At 40.1% G+C, this 16,591-nt stretch overlaps 1 protein-coding gene across 3 annotated transcripts in view; it reads right to left on the reverse strand.

The window, feature by feature from the left end:
* The window catches only part of LOC133085057 (zinc finger protein 33B), a 54,325-nt gene extending 37,734 nt beyond the window's left edge, over window positions 1–16,591 (reverse strand). For 2 of the 3 annotated variants that reach the window (XM_061181932.1, XM_061181921.1), the window contains exons 1-2: window positions 6,590–6,715; window positions 5,368–5,503 (exon numbers count right to left, since the gene is read on the reverse strand). In XM_061181932.1, the coding sequence (XP_061037915.1) occupies window positions 5,368–5,382 (15 nt within the window). In that variant the 5' untranslated portion in view covers window positions 5,383–5,503; window positions 6,590–6,715. Of the gene's footprint in view, window positions 1–5,367; window positions 5,504–6,589; window positions 6,716–16,463 lie in introns of those variants that run through there. The other variant, XM_061181941.1, reaches the window with a different exon arrangement.

Consider the following 16,591-nt stretch of genomic DNA (forward strand, 5'->3'; position numbering starts at 1 on the left):
GACTGGACATGCGAATACACATTTGCATCTCTGAAAGTTCGCAACTTCAAGGTTCGTATGTAGGGGACCTACTGTAATTTGGGCAATTTTCTTTTTGGCACCAGATATCATAAAGGCCAATAACATAAGGAAAAAACTACTGTTAAATATAAAGATACTATGATTAAGACACACTCACATATTCATGAAAATACAGGAGGTAGGAAAACAAAAGAAAATGTCATATGAAATCCCAGAGGAAATAGATGTTTTCTTTAGAAACTTTAAGAAACTACCAAAATTGCTTTAGAAATAGATGGAAAATTAGTCTAAAGATCAAAAGCCAGAAATATGATTTAATAATCAATTGAAGGGCTTCCCTGATGGCGCAGTAGTTAAGAATCCGCCTGCCAGTTCAAGGGACATGGGTTTGAGCCCTGGCCTGGGAAGATCCCACATGCCGTGGAGCAACTAAGCCCGTGCGACACAACTACTGAGCCTGAGCTCTAGAGCCCGCAAACCACAACTACTGAGCCCACGTGCCACAACTACTGAGGCCTGCGCGCCTAGAGCCCATGCTCTGCAACAACAGAGGTCATGACAATGAGAAGCCCGCACACCGCAATGAAAAGTAGCCCCCTCTCACCGCCACTAGAGAAAGCCCGCGCATAGCAACGAAGACCCAACACAGCTAAAAATAAAATAAATAAATATAAATCAATAAATTTATTTAAAAAAAAATCAACTGAAGATCTTAAAGAGCTACCATAAAAAAACCACCAGTGCCAGATGTTTTTAGAATTAAAAGTCTAGCCAGCAATAAATAAAATGACAACCCATGTAATTTAAACAGCCCATACCACAGGAAAATACGTAACTATCACATACTTAATACCAAAACAAAATATTGGTCAAGAACAGGTCATATTTAATTCTGATACAAAATTGTAAATAAAACTTCAGCAATCTCAATTCACACCAGTCTATTAAGAGAGTAATTCAGCATGTCCAACCAGAACACTCCAGGTTCCAACTAGGTTTCAGTAAAGCAGATTATTTTGTTTCCACTATGTTTTCCAAACACTTAAAAACAGTCTATAATTTTGAACTAAAGTTCAAAAAATATTTGCTGAATGAATAACTTAGTATATTTTTTCCAAAAACTCAAGCTTAAGTGAGACACATGGGAGTTTCAGGTGTTGGAATTACCTGACACAGACTTAACAATCTGTTTAATCTGTGGTTAAAATAATGAAGGAAAAAAAGATGGCAAGGTGGATGATTTCAACAGGGAACTGAAAACTATGAGAAAGACTGAAGATAAATGGAAAAACTTAAAAGCAGCTAAAGATAAATGAAAAAATGCACCCTAAATTGCAGAATATATATACTTTTCAAGTTTACACAGACCTTTTGTACCAAAATTGACCACAGTCTGGGACACAAAGCAGATTTCAACAAACTTCAAAGATCTGACATCACACAGAGAATTTTCTTTTTACACAGTTTTTAAGATACAAAACAGTGGGTTAAATCATTTTTCAAAAATGATTATAGATAAATTGCATGGGGAAAAAAGTAACCTGATGTCTTCCACATACAAAAGTGAACATCAATTCCATTAAAACAGGCATAAATGTGAAAGCCAAAACAATAAATATTTTTAAAATAACAAAGGAGATTAACCCCATGACTTTGGAGTAGGAAAATTAATTTTAAACAGGACACAAATAACACCTACACTAACAAACTTAATAAACTAATCTCAAAATTGGCAAACTTTTCTTTGTAAACAGTCAGACAGTAAATATTTTAGGCTTTGAGGGCCCAATGGTCTCTGTCACTTCACTACTGAACTTCTCCACTAAAGCCACAGATTATATGTAAATGAATCACCAGGGAGGTATTGGGATGGTGAGAGGGGCACAAGGGAAGCTTCAGGAGTGCTAGTAATATCTGTTTTGACCTATGTGTTAGTTACATGGGCAATGGATTTGTGATAATTCATTGAGTTCTATAATTAAGATCTGTGACTTTTCTATAAACCTGCTATACATATGGAAATAAGATTTATTAAAAACTAAGATACACTTTAATTTATTGATCAAAGAAGGCATGAGAATAGAAACTGAAGCCTGCATATAAAAAAAAAAAAGCACTACATATTGATACCTGGATTTTGTAGTTAAAGTGGTACACAGAGGGTAATTACATCTTTAAATGCATACACTTAAAAGCTTTAAAATAAACTCATCTTCAACAAAAAGTTGGAAAAAATAGCCTATAACCAAAGACAGTTGAAGCAAGGAATAAAGGTAAAAGTAGAAGTTAATGAAAATTATAGATCAATGAAGCCAAAAGCTGGTTCCTTGAAAGACTAATAAATACATATCTGTAATAAAAATTAGTCACAAATGAAAAACTGTTAGAAATAAAAAGCAACAGATTAAGCATTTTAAAAATAATAATACTATAGACAAGTTTATGGAAAAAATACTGATGAACAGAATTATGCAGATCATTAAAAGAATAATGCTTTTTGACCTAGTGGGCCTTGTTTCAGAACACAAAGATTAGTTATTAAGAAATGTGGAAATATCCCCCATAAAATGTTAAGAAAGCATTTGGAAAAAATAAACTCTCATTCTTAATAAGACTCAGTGAATACTTTGTGAACATGACAAAGTCTACCCAGTCCAAGCCAGCAGCATGCATAATGAAGAAATATGGCAGGCACTCCCACTCAAATCTGTTTTGTTGGTGCTTGGTCAGGAAGTGTTATCCTTTTATTGTGCTGCTTATTCTTCACAGACAGACAAAATAAAATTAGGTCTTTTAATCACATTACATACACACACACACACACACACACACATATATATATTTTTTAAACTCCAGATGGATTAAGATACTACATATTTTTTTTAAAAACATGCTTGGTATTTTTAGACAAAATAAAGAAAAATTTCATTAGGCCCTTGGGGTAAAGAAAACAGAATGAAAAATAGAAAGCAGGGACTTTCCTGGTGGCACAGGGCTTAAGAATCCGCCTGCCAAAGCAGGGGACATGGGTTCGAGTCCTGGTCCAGGAAGATCCCACATGCCACGGAGCAACTAAGCCCGTGCGCTACAATTACTGAGGCTGTGCTCTAGAGCCTGTGAGCCACAACTACTGAGTCCGCGTGCCACAGCTACTGAAACACGTGCACCTAGAGCCCGTGCTCCACAGGAGGAGCCATCGCAATGAGAAGCCCGCGCACAACGAAGAGTAGCCCCCGCTTGCCGCAACTAGAGAAAACCCTCGTGCAGCAACGAAGACCCAATACAGGCAATAATTAATTAATTAATTAAAAAAAAAAAAAAAAAGAGTCCACCTGCCAATGCAGGCGACACAGGTTCGAGCCCTGGTCCTGGAAGATCCCACACACCGCGGAGCAGCTAAGCCCGTGAGCCACAATTACAGAGCCTGAACTCTAGAGCCCACGAGCCACAACTACTGAGCCAGCGTGCCACAGCTACTGAAGTCCATGTGCCTAGAACCCCTGCTCTGCAACAAGAGAAGCCACCGCTGAGAGAAGCCTGCGCACCTCAACAAAGAGTAGCCCCCGCTTGCTGCAACTAGAGAAAGACCGTGCGTAGCAACAAAGACCCAATGCAGCCAAAAATAAATAGAAAGCACAGGAGGACTGTATCACAATATAAAAGTTACAGAAAATATACCATTAAATTAAAAGACACAAAACATACTGAGGAAAGATAATTAGTAACAATTATAACGAAAGATTACATTTACAATACATACGGAATGCTTACAAAACTCAGTGGAAGAAAACAACCTGAAAAGCCATAAATTTATGAAAATTGCACCACCTCAGTAATCAGTCACAAAATTAAACAGTGAAGTTTTTCACCCATTACTGAGGAAATAACTTTTATATCTGGTGAGGAAGGAAGAAAAGTAGTCTGCTAATGAATAACAATGTACATAGAAAAATTAGAAATCCTTATATCCTATAACTCAAAAATACTAATCATAGAACACTAGAGCAGTGATTCTTAAACTCAGCAGGTATCAGCATCACATGAACACCTTGTTAAAACAGACTGCTGAGCCTCACCCCTGAATTTCTTTCCAGTACATTTGAGATAGGGCATGAGAATCTGCATTTCAAACAAGTTTCCAGGTGCTGCTGCTGCTTCTGGCCAAAGAACCTCACTTTGAGAAGCACTGCTCTAGAGTCTGGAGATACACTTGTATTTGTGCAGAGAGAATGACACGGATATTCATAGCAGCACTGTTTATATTACTGAAAAATGGAAATTATCTAAATGTCTACCAATAAAATACCTAGAATGGGAAAATATAACTTTAAAAGGAATAAAATAAACTACATATGGATAGATCTCAAATTATTAGTGAATTGGGAGAAAAATGTGTATCATACATATGTTAAAATAATTTACATATTTTTAAAAAGCACCCAAAACAATATACAGTATTGTTCAGCTAACTATATATTTTTCCAATGTACATACAAGGGGTAAAATAAGAAGACCAGTAGAACTTGGAACTAGACTCGGAACTGAACTGTGGGGCATAATGAGGAAGATGCCAGGAAAAAGCCATCAGAAGAGTAATATCAGAAGTGGACAAAGGAGACTTTCCAGGAGAGAGTAGTCAGTAGGGTAATGTAGCAGTTGTTCAAGGAAGGCAACTACAATTAAGTCACTGGTGACCTTTACCTGAATAGATTCTGAAGTGGAGAAGAACCAAGACAGAATGCTATGGGGTGAAATTTGACTGAGAAGCTCAGAAACATTTACCAGAGAATTTAACTTTGAACCATCTGCTGCAGGACTTGTACACACAGCTGGGCTAAGATAAAATAATTTTGTAATAGGCGTGCAGGCCATTTATTCATCTAAACACACTAAGTTTTATACCAAAATTAATAAGACTATCATAAAATTATTTGAACCCTCTCTTGGACCCTTTTACTCCCAGTAAGGAATGGTTTGAGGCACTCATTTCAGGGAAGGTTACTCACTATGTGTCCCTATGTTAACACCAAGAAGGATATCTTCCAGTAAGAAGATATGTCTTTATGTCTTGAAAGGAAACTGTCTGTATCCAAGATACAGTGTCTCCCTTTCTGCCATGGTCATCAGAAACGTATCTGCAGGTCAACTTAGAAATTAACTTAGAAACTATACATTATATAATGATCAGTATATATCTGTAAGCCAATTTGGTCCTGCTATTGATCTGTGAACTTTACATTTTCTATTAAGTTTGATTTTTATCTATAATTTTCCATCTTAACATGTGGACTCTTACAAATCTCACAAAATCCATTGTTAAATAAAGGAATGAATGAACAAACTTACCTGGGATTTATTCATTTTCTGCTGTTCTTGGAAAAATGTAGACAACTCTCAAGATACGCTGGGTTAGAAGAGGAGGACTGGGGTCATGAAAGATCTGGCCTGTGTGGCAGCTCCTGAATTCTCCTTCCCTATAAAGCTAAACACACCACTAGATAAGGAAAAACCTCAATGTCCCTTTGACCTTCAGAAGAGTCAGGGAGACAGATGGTGGAAGACCACCTACCTAATATGACTCTAATATAATCAGGTAACTCTTGGGTATAAAATTGTTCAGAGTTAGGTATTTGCCTCCTAAGGATATTTTAACAGTTTAAATCTCCCCTGGTGTTCACAAAAAAAGTTTAAATGATAAAATTGGTTAAAACGAATTAAAAAACACATTATGAAGGAACATTAACTCTTCACCAAAGCTGTTGTTAAAAAAAAAACACTCAAGACTAAAGAAAAATAATAAAACTCAAAACTAAGCTGTTTATCAATTTCCCCACTAATATTACTAAACCTTTGGTTAGTGACTCCACAGAAAGCTATGAAAAGCAGTGCTTTAAGGAAAGACCCGTGTTTTAATTTATCTTTGTTGCTGTTTCTCAAAAGGATCTTTCATAAAAAAACTGCTTTTAGTTGTATGGAAAAGTAAACAGTACTGGCTTAGGAGTCGGATCTTTTAGTCTTCGCCACTAACTGATCTGAACAAGGCACTAATCTTCAGAAACAAAAAAAAAGACAAATTCTATCACATGATACAAAAACCGGGTAATTCTTGAAGATCCTTCCTGAATGTTAGGGCAGGGAGAACAGAGAGACAACGTTTATCAAGATGAAGGGATGGACATGACTGAAGAGCAGTTCGGAATCCAAAAAGCATAAATGGAGAACCATAGGCATGGGTATGTGTACAAAGCTAACTATTATATTACTCAGCCTCGCGCGTTCTCCCCGCAGCACCGCCCACCTACCCCGGGGGGCTCGCTGCACCCGTCACGCATGCGTATTAAGTCCTCCTCCTGCGCCCTGAAAAAGGGGGCCTCTCAGACAGCCGCGCCCGCTCAACATTGGGGCTAGTCAAGCAGGGGCTTTGGCTCCTTTTCCTGACTGAGACGCCAGCTTCACGCCGTCCCGGGGGTCCGCGGAGCTCCTCCCCACCAGCGGGCACCGACCTTCTCCCTCCCGCCCTCCAAACCGAGGGCTCCCGTCGGCCCTCACCCAACCCTCCCGGGCTCACCCGCCTCTCCCTCGTCGTGTAGCACTGGCCCTAGAAGAGCGCATAGACTCGCCAGCCCCGGAACCGCTTCCCACGCAAGGCCTGAGGAAAACAGAAGTAAAGGCTGCAGTGCACAGAGGCGGAAGTGCAGAGGCCAAAGGTGGCTCTAGGCATGCGCAGATGGCCCGCACGCAGGGCCAGACAGTCTGCGCCGAACGTCAGAAGTCTGTTTCCCTTGAGCCTCCGCGACTGGCGGTTCGGGATTGGCTGAGAGAGCAGCCTTACCTAGCAGTGGGAAGTTTGGAGCTTTAAGTTCCGTAAGCTTTAAGCCGGTCAGAGACTCCCCCAAAAGTTATGCATTACAGCTGAGTTCTCTGTGCAGCCAGAATGCAAATTTACACACAGAGCTGTCAAGGAAAGGGAACCTGTATGTCAATTTCACTTTTTTAAAAATACTGGGAAATAGACCCCATTAATAAAAGAATAATATGCGCCATCATCAGCGATTTGTTCAGGAATTAAAAAGCGGAGGAGGGGCGGACAAGAAAGCCAGTTCATTAAAATCATGAAAGCAATAAAGGAAAATTGTAGATAAGACGCAATCCAAAAGAAAACAGTCATTTATATAAACATATTCTTTCATTTGTGACATTAAAATTACTTGAATAAAGGGAGATATACCCTTTCATAGAAAGATTCAAAAATTTTGGACAAAATTCCAATAAGAATCTCAACAAATTTTTGCATCTACTTTTTTCTCCTTGACTTTATTTAAAGTATTGTGTACTTTACAAAAGCATTCTCAACTTCATCTGGAATAAAAATAAATCTAAATTAACAGCCAGAAAGCATTTCAAAAAGGAGAAAATTGCCTAAGAAATATCAATACGTATAATTGCTCAGTTATTCAAAATAGTTTGGCATCTGCTTCATGGTAATACAACGGCCATGATTAAGAATGTTTTTTAAATGTAGTATAATAAACGTAGCATTTCAAAACAATGAGGGAAAGAATGAAGTATTCCAAACATCAAGTCATTCCCAACAATTGGGAATAAAGTTTATATCCATAGATCACATGTGATACAGTTCACATGGATTCAAGGTTTGAAATGTTTAAAGTAAACCACTAAGTTAGTAAAAGAAAATAAATTGAGATGAGAAGTTGTGACAGAAAGAAACCCATAAATTTAATGTGATGCATTTTATTATAAAAAATAGCAAACAACTCAGTTCTAGTTTTTAAAAGATGTTAAAAGCAAAGAAACCAGGAAATTATATTTTACTATATAAAAGAAAAGATGTATTACTTAATAAGATCTTTAAATCAATAGAAGGAAAAAACTTAAAATGGGCTACAGAACTAAGCAGCAATATAATAAAAAAAGAAAATTCAAATGAATAGTACGTGTTTGAAAAAGTTGATTATGAGAATTGAAAGAAATGTAAATGTTTATGTAAAAACATGTAAGATATTTACTGAGATTTAAAATTTTTTAATTTAAAATGTATATATATACACAGAAGTTCATTTTATTTGGTACAGTTTTATGAGTTCTGACACGTGCACAGATCTGTGTAACCACCACTTCAGTCAAAATACAGAACTCTTTCATTACTGCCACCCCCCAAACTGCTTCATACCCTTTTGAAATAAAAACCTCTCAGCACTCTTAACTTCTGGCAACCACTATGTATTCTTCATGCTTATATGTTTGCCTTTTTAAAAAAGTATTTTTACAAATACCTACAGCAAATATTACAGTTAATATGGACAGTGTTCAACTTAAAAGTAGGACAAAAATAAGGATGCCTGCTACCTCCAACTTTATTCAGCATTTTTCTAAGCTCCTTGAACTCAGTCTTGTTGATGATTTTTTTGGATCTGACTCCAAAAGCAAAGGAAACAAAAGCAAAAATAAACAAGTAGGACTACATCAAACTAAAAAGCTTCTGCATGACAAAGAAAACCATCAACAAAATGAAAAGGCCTATCCCAACTGGGAGAAAATATATGCAATTCATGTATCTGATAAGTGGTTAATATCCAAAATATATAAAGAACTCATACCACTCAATAGCAAACAAACAAACAAACAAGCACTCTGATTAAAAAAATGGGCTGAAGAACTGAATAAACATTTTTCCAAAAAAGATATACAGGTGGCCAATAGGTATGAAAAATGCTGAGCATCACTAATTATCAGGGAAATGCTAATCAAAACCACAATGAAATGTCACCTTACACCTATTAGAATGACTATTATTAAAAAAGACAAGAGATTACAGGTGTTGGAGAGGATTTTGAGACAAGGCAACCCTTCTGCACTGTTGCTGGGAATGTAAACTGGTGCAGTCACTGTGGAAAAAAGTATGGAGTTTCCTCAAAAAATTAAAAGTGGAACTACCATTCGACCCAGCAATCCCTCTTCTGATACAAGGAAAACAGTAATTTGAAAAGATATATGCATCCTTAATGCTCACTGCAGCATCTTGCCTATTATTTACAATAGGCAAGATACGAAACAACAGAAGTGTCCAATGATGGATGAATGGATAAAGAAATTGTTGTACAGATATACAATGGAATATTATTCAGCCAAATAAAAGAATGAAATCTTGCCATGTGACAACATGGAAGAATCTTGAGGGCACTATCCTAAGTGAAATAACACAGAGAAAAAGAAATACTGCATGATCTCATTTATATGTGGAATCTTGAAAACAAAAATCTTAGATACAGAGAACAGATTGGTGTTGCAGAGACAAGAGGTGGGTGGGGTGAAATGGGTGAAGGTGAAAAGGTACTAACTTCCAGCTATAATATAACATAAATAAGTCATGGAGATGTAAGAAACAGCATGGTGACCATAGTTAATAATATTATACTGCATATGTGAAAACTGCTAAGAAAGCAAACCTTAAAAATTCTCATAAAAGAAAAAAATGTTTGTACCTATGTATCTTGACAGATCTCAACTAGACTTACCATGGTGATTATTTCACAATATATACAAATAACGAATCCTTACATTGTACAGCTGAAACTAACATAATGTTATATGTCACCTATACCTTAAAAAAAAAAAAAACTATGATATCCTAGGAACAGTACAATATCAGAACAAGCTGTGACTTCTGAAAAGAGTTAAAACTTTTTTTGCATGAAATTCTCTCCTTCCCTTCCCCATTTTTTGTTTGTACCATATCTACATTCTCAGAACATAAAGCCATTGAGATAGTCTGGGACCTGGGATCCTCTACCTGTACGCGTGTACTTGTACCTGGGCAAACGTCTCCTCCAGCAACTGAATAGTATGCAACTATAAGGGACTAAAAATAGCTGCATGCACGCCAGTTGGGGGCAATTGGGAACAGTAAGATACTAAGGGCCACAAACCAACTGCTGCTTCTGAGGTGCCAGGAGCAAAAGCAGGGTACTGCACATGATCCCTGCACACAGCACCACCAAGGGGGTGGGCAGGCCACCTAAGCCACACCTCAGTCCGACCCACCAGTCCTGCCCCCACCCTCACTCCATTTAAGGAAGTAGTCTGCCCCTCTAGAAGAGTGAACAAGGGCACCTGTTACTTGTTTTCGCTCCCTTGTGCTGCAGCACTAGTCCCAATAAAGGCTTGCCTGAATTCCTCTCCGGCCTCTTATCAATTTCTGTGATTAAAGAGTCCAAGGACCCAAATCTGTATCAATTACATAGTATAACCTCTTCTTTTTAACCCACATTTAATCTTAATTCTAGAAGTAACTATATATTTACTGTTCACACTAATCCTTATTGCAATGTCTCTTTAGTTACTGTGGTTTCTGAAGCTGGTTCTTCAGTAGATTCCTCAAGGAGGGCTCCTGGAACACTCTCCTGAAACACTGTAATGAAGACAGGGTCAGTATTACTGACTTTTCTTTTTGCCTCCAGCTCCAATATGATTCAATATGGGACTTTTAATGATTCTGCCTTTTATTTCAAAGTTTGATATTTTGTTCATCAGGGACTTTTTGACACTGAATTTAGTTTTTGAATAATTATTGCATTAAAGTCTCATTTATCTTGATTACTGAGTTGTTGGTGCCCCTGAAATTTTGTGCCCGGGGCCAGTGCCTTTCTCACCTCACCCTGGTCCAAGCACGGAGTTGGAGCTTCTCTGTCCTTTGTCTTTACTGTTTCCATCCTACTTAATTTGAGAGAGCTCCCAACAGTTGCTGTGCATGCATAACCCAGTCCCAAAGGAGCCCTGGCGGCTCAGTGTGAGAATTCAAAGACAGCCATGCCTTACCTTAGACCTCTGCCTCACTAACTGGTGGAGTAAACCAAGTTTCTCCCAGTCTCAGCTGCAGCTCCTGGCCAGGCTCTTGCATGGCACAAGCTCAAAGCTCTGCTGTGGGTCCTCCTTTGGTCCCTGCACCGCGCATGCGTGGGACTCTCCTAGGAAGGGGTACGCGCAGGCTCACTCTGCCTCTGTACTGAGCATGCGCAGGGCCCTCTTGTGTCCAGCTACACGGTTGCTTCCTTCTGCTTTCCCCACACTTAGGGTGATGTTGAGCAGGTCTAATGGCTGTTGTCCACCCCGTTGTATTTTGCAGTAACACGGGGATACCTTGTCATCTAGTCTCGTTGTAAATATTGCCCAGGGGTTTCGGTTTTAATGTCTTATGCTCTGTGTTTATATTGCAGATTCTGGAACATAAAAACTATGCTTCCATGATCACACCAACTTCCCAGAATTCCTAAATATATTTTATTTTTAAAACGGTACTTCAAAAGAAAACAATGGAGAACGGAATTAATTTTTTACATACAGAAAAAAACATTACATTTTTTAAAACTACATTACAAAAAAACCCCACAAAAGGCTATTTTCTGCTCAAGGCCTAGACATGTTCCCATTGTTAACAAGGTAGATTGCAACTGATAGGGATGTGGCAGCTCCTGGTCCGGGCAAGATGTAGCGCAAACACATGGGATGGGATGGCCTGGCCCAGCTCAGAAGAGAGAAAAGGGAAAGGCCCTGGGAGTGAAGAGAGAAGGGAAAACCGGGTAAAAGTTTGTGACCCAATGTTTCAGCTGTCAGGGTGAAGTTCCTGCTACTGGTCTACGGAGCCAGGTGAGGGGCTGAGTTTCACTCCCTTTTGGTGGGAAAGGAGGCAGGGATCAGGGATGGACACACACAGAAAGCCAGGTCTGCTGGTGGACTGTGCCCCTAACAGAAGGGTGACTAGAAACATTCTACTCACTGAGGAAGCTTTACTGTCTGGGCTCTGGGTGAGCAAGAAAGAGACCCTCCTGAGGGGAAAATCACTAGGCCTGTGCTGTGGACTGGATATTTATGTCCCCCACATTCATATGCTGGAATCTTAGCCTCAAAGGTGATGATGTTAGGAGGTGGGGCCTGTGGGAGGAGATGAGGTCAGAAGGCAGCACCCACATGAATGGGATGACTGCCCTCGTAAAAGAGGCCAGAAAGAGTCCCCTTTCCACTTCTGATCTGTGAGGACCCAGCAAAAAAAGGACCACCTATGAACCAGAAAGTGGGCCCTCAGCAGACACAGAATCTGTAGGTGCCTTGATCTTGGATTTCTCAGCATCTAAGACTCTGAGAAATAAATTTCTGTTGTTTATATGCCACCCAGTCTGTGGTATTTGTTACAGCAGCCCAAATGGAATAAGACAGCCTGTGATTCAAGCAGCCAGTGTCTGATTGTAAGTGCTATGGATATAAGTAAACAGAAGAAGAGGCTGGAGGTGGGGAGTGGGGGACGTTTTGTTTTAACTAGGGTAGTAAGTGAAGTCTTTGTGTCAGGGGGAACGTGAAAGAATTGATATTTAAGAAGAATTCTATATGTTCACCTCCATAGGGCCTGAAAATGCACTTAAGAAAATTCAATATCCTTTTCTAATTAAAAACCAAAATAACACAACAAAAATGGCAATAGTTAGAAATGTCCTTAACATGAAAAAAAAACATGTATACGTCAAAACCCCAAAGCCAGAAAGAATCGCTATCACCAAAACATGCCCTGATCTCACCATGAACAACAGTAAGCAGAGACTACAAATGGGAGGATTAGAACCCCAACACCTTCATGAAATAGGTAATTTGACAAAACTATAAAAGAAATTACTGTAAATTGGTTAAAGACCTAAAAGATTGCATTGGAATCATAAGTGAATAACACACCATGAAAAAAAATACCAGGAAAATTAGAAAAACAAAACAAGATAAAAAAAATTCTAAAACTAGAAAAACACTGCCATGTAAATATGAACACTACTGGGTGGATTAGACAGCAAGTTAACTGGGGTTGAAGAGAGAATTAGTGAACCCGAATGTTGCAGAGAGATAAACTAATGGAAAATAAAAACAGGGCAAGCACAGTGAGACAGATGAAGTGTAGAAAGAAAGAGTTTAATATTCCCTGGGATTTTACAATGAGAAATGGGAGGAGTGTTAAAGACACAGGATTTGAAGACTTTTAGAATTACTGTAAAACATGGATTTTCAGATTCCAGTCCTGAGCAGGAAAAATAAAAACAAACTTGAACCTCACCCTACAGTAATGGATTGTAGAATACTAAAGATAATTGAAGACTTTACCACAGAGCAGGGAAGGCAGACCACAGTGAGACCAAACAGCAGCCCAGTCAGCAGTCACAATTCAGGGAGGAACACAAAGCAAAGACATCTTCATGTCAAGGGAAGCATCACAGAAAACATCTGTATATTTTTCTCCCTAAACTATCACTCAAGAATAAAAGCAAAATAAGAACATTTTCAGATAAAAAAGACTAAGAGAGTTTGCCTCTCAGGCTCTCACTGAAAGTGAGGAAGGATGCATTTAAGGAAGAAGTGAGTGAATCCCAGAAGGAAGGAGTGGAGTGTGAGAGACACAGAAGCAGGAGATGGGGGAAAGCAGGTCTCAGACAGTCATCGACTGTGTGAAACAACAGTCATGGATTAGTAATAACAATAATCATGACTAATTGGAGGCATAAACTTCTGTGGTTCAGTGCTGTGTCCTGGCCATCACCTGCCACCCTACCAGGGTTCGGGAAGCCTGAGCTGAGGTTGGGAGCACATATATATCTATTTATATAATAATTATTTATATCTATCTACATAATAAGAATTCTATACCATGAACAAGTGGGATTTATTCCTGAAATGCAAGAATGTTTCAACCTAGGAAAATGCATTGGTGTAATGGAATGAAGGGGAAAAAACATGACCATCTCAAGGTAGAAAAAGCAACTGAAAAAATTAACCACCTCTGCATGATGAAAACTACTCAACAAACTAGGTTTGAAGAAAATTACCACGACAGAATTCAAGCCGTATATGTAAAACCACAGCCACATCACACTCAATGGTGAAAGCCTGAAAACTTTCCCTCTGAGATCAGGAAGCATGTAAGAATGCTGGGTTTTACCACTTCTATGCAACATAGTACTGGTAGTTTTAGCCATAGCAGTTAGGAAAGATAGATCAATAAGTAAGTTAATGCATAAATCACTGACATCCAGTGATTTGAAAGGAGGAAGCAGAATTACCTCTGTTCTCACATGACATGATCTCATGCATACAAATCCTAAGGACGTCACAAAAATAATGTCCAAACTAATAAATAAATTCAGCACAGTATCAGGATACAAAGTCAACATTAAAAATCATTTATTTCTGTACACTAACATGATCAATCTGAAAAGGAAACTAAGAAAACAATTTTATTTACAATTGCATCAGAAAGAGTAAACTACTCAGTAATTAACGTAACCAAGGAGGTGAAGACTTACACAAGGAAAATTGCCAAACTTTGTGAAAGAGACTAAATGACACAAATCCCATCTTCACGGACTGGAAGACTTATGACTGCTAACATCTCAATAGTACCCATTGTAATTTACAATTCCAATGCAATCCCTATCAAAACCCCATCCTAAATGGAAAACCCCATCCTAAACTTCACTTTACACTGAATAGACCCCCAAAGAGCCAAACACTTCTGAGCAAGAAAAACAATGTGGGAGGATGCACACTCCCTGATTTCAAAACTTACTGCAAAGCTACAAGAATCAAAACAGTTTGGTACTGGCATAAAGACAGAATTATACATCAATGGAATAGAATTCAGAGCCCAGAAAGAAACCCTCACATATATGGTCAAATGATTTTTGACAAGAACAGCAAGATTATTCAGGGGGAAAAGACTCTTTTCCACAAAAGGTGCTGGGAGAATGTGATACGAACGTGCAGAGGAACGAGGCTGGACCCTACCAACACCATTTATAAAAGTTAACTCACAAATAGGGACTTCCCTGGTGGTCCAGTGGTTAAGACCCTGGGCTCCCAATGCAGGGGGCCTGGGTTCGATCCCTGGTCAAGGAACTAGATCCCACATGCCTCAACTAAAAGATCCTGCAAGCCATAACGAAGACCTGTTGCAGTCAAATAAACATTAAAAAAAAAAAAAGGACAAAATTTCATATCTTGGACACACAGACATACATACATCCAGATAGACACGGAGATCTCACAGTCTGCCTGCTTGAGTTTAAAAAAGCCTCATTCCTTTCTTTTTTTTTCTCTCTCTTAAAGTTTTAATTTCTACTAATTGAGCCAAGGCTGTAGTCTCAGGTGATGTGCTCTATGTTTACATTGCGGGGGTGTGATAAGAGTTATAACTTCAAACTTTATCCTAGGAATACTCTTGCACCAATCACTAGTTTTAAGTACATTCTATGATGATTTGAGGCCTGCTAACTAGGCAGATTTGTACCAAGAAAATAGCACACAAAAACCCACAGAACAAAACAACAAACTATTATCAAACAAAATACACATTTGCTGGAGACAATCTGAGATTTACCTGCGATTAGAAATTCAAAATGGCAATAATGCACAGCAGAATGTCATGAAATAAACATTTCCCCTGATTCGGAAGTCTTCCTTTCTTCATGCAAAATTTACCAAAAAACCCCCAGAAAAACAAAAAAACCCAACCAAGCCCGATAGTAGCTAGAATTTTCAAATATTTGAGCGCCTATGATAACTACTCAAAAATGAAATTTTAAACGCTCATTTAACTTAGAGTAACGCTGCTTCGCAACAACCTGTTGCTGGAAAAGAGTAACACAAACAAGAATAACATACACTGTTCAAAAAGCCCTCCATACGCAAAAATATAAAAAGCACAGAATTTCCTTATTTCTAACTTTGGTTAGATGTTACTGTGTCACACGTTACCCTCCAGAGAGCGCTCTGCGAGTCAGTTACGAGTCATTCCAGTTAATCAAGGGTGAAAACGCTGAAAGCGAACCTTCAGCCTTTTGGAGCTGACCCTCCTGAGGGCTTCAGGAAAGGGCACAGAGGCCCCCGTCTGAACACCGCTCCTGGCGGCCGGGGGTCCAGGATCCCCGAGCTGTGCGCGCGCCCATCACCCGCGCGCATCCCGAGAGCAGAGGCCCCTGCACCCCTCCGGACCCACCGTGCCCGAGACGCCCGCCCCGCGGCCCCGTCTTCGGGCTCCTCTGCGGCGCCTCCCCGTCCAGGCCCCGCGAGCCCGCGGCGACGGGGCCGAGTCCGGCGTCCGCAGACCCAGAAGCCAGCCCCCCGGGCGCGTGGGGACAGCCCCGCCGCGAGGAGGCCCGAGGGGCGCCGAGGAGGGAGGGCTGCGAGCGCCCGGGGCGCCCACCGCTCAACGGCCGCCTTCGTGGCCCCCGCCCGGCGTCCTCACCCTGCGGCCGGTGGCGGCGGCCCCGGAGCCGGGGAGCGAGGGAGGCTCGCGCCCCTCGGGGCTGGAGGGGTCGAGCCCCTGGCTGTTGGGCAGGCGGGGGGCGGCGGCCGGGGGGCGCGCGGTGAGGGGCTGCGGGTAGAGCTGCACTTACTCGTCTCTGCGCTGCTCCCCCTCCGGGAGCGTCACAGTGTGGGGACCGACTCGGTCTCCAACTTCTCTTTCCTCAGGACGCGGGTCTGCAGGAGCCCCAGCATCCCAGCTGCACAGCCCTCTCACCTG

The sequence above is a fragment of the Eubalaena glacialis genome, chromosome 1, assembly GCF_028564815.1.
Source record: "Eubalaena glacialis isolate mEubGla1 chromosome 1, mEubGla1.1.hap2.+ XY, whole genome shotgun sequence".
Classification (NCBI taxonomy): domain Eukaryota; kingdom Metazoa; phylum Chordata; class Mammalia; order Artiodactyla; family Balaenidae; genus Eubalaena; species Eubalaena glacialis.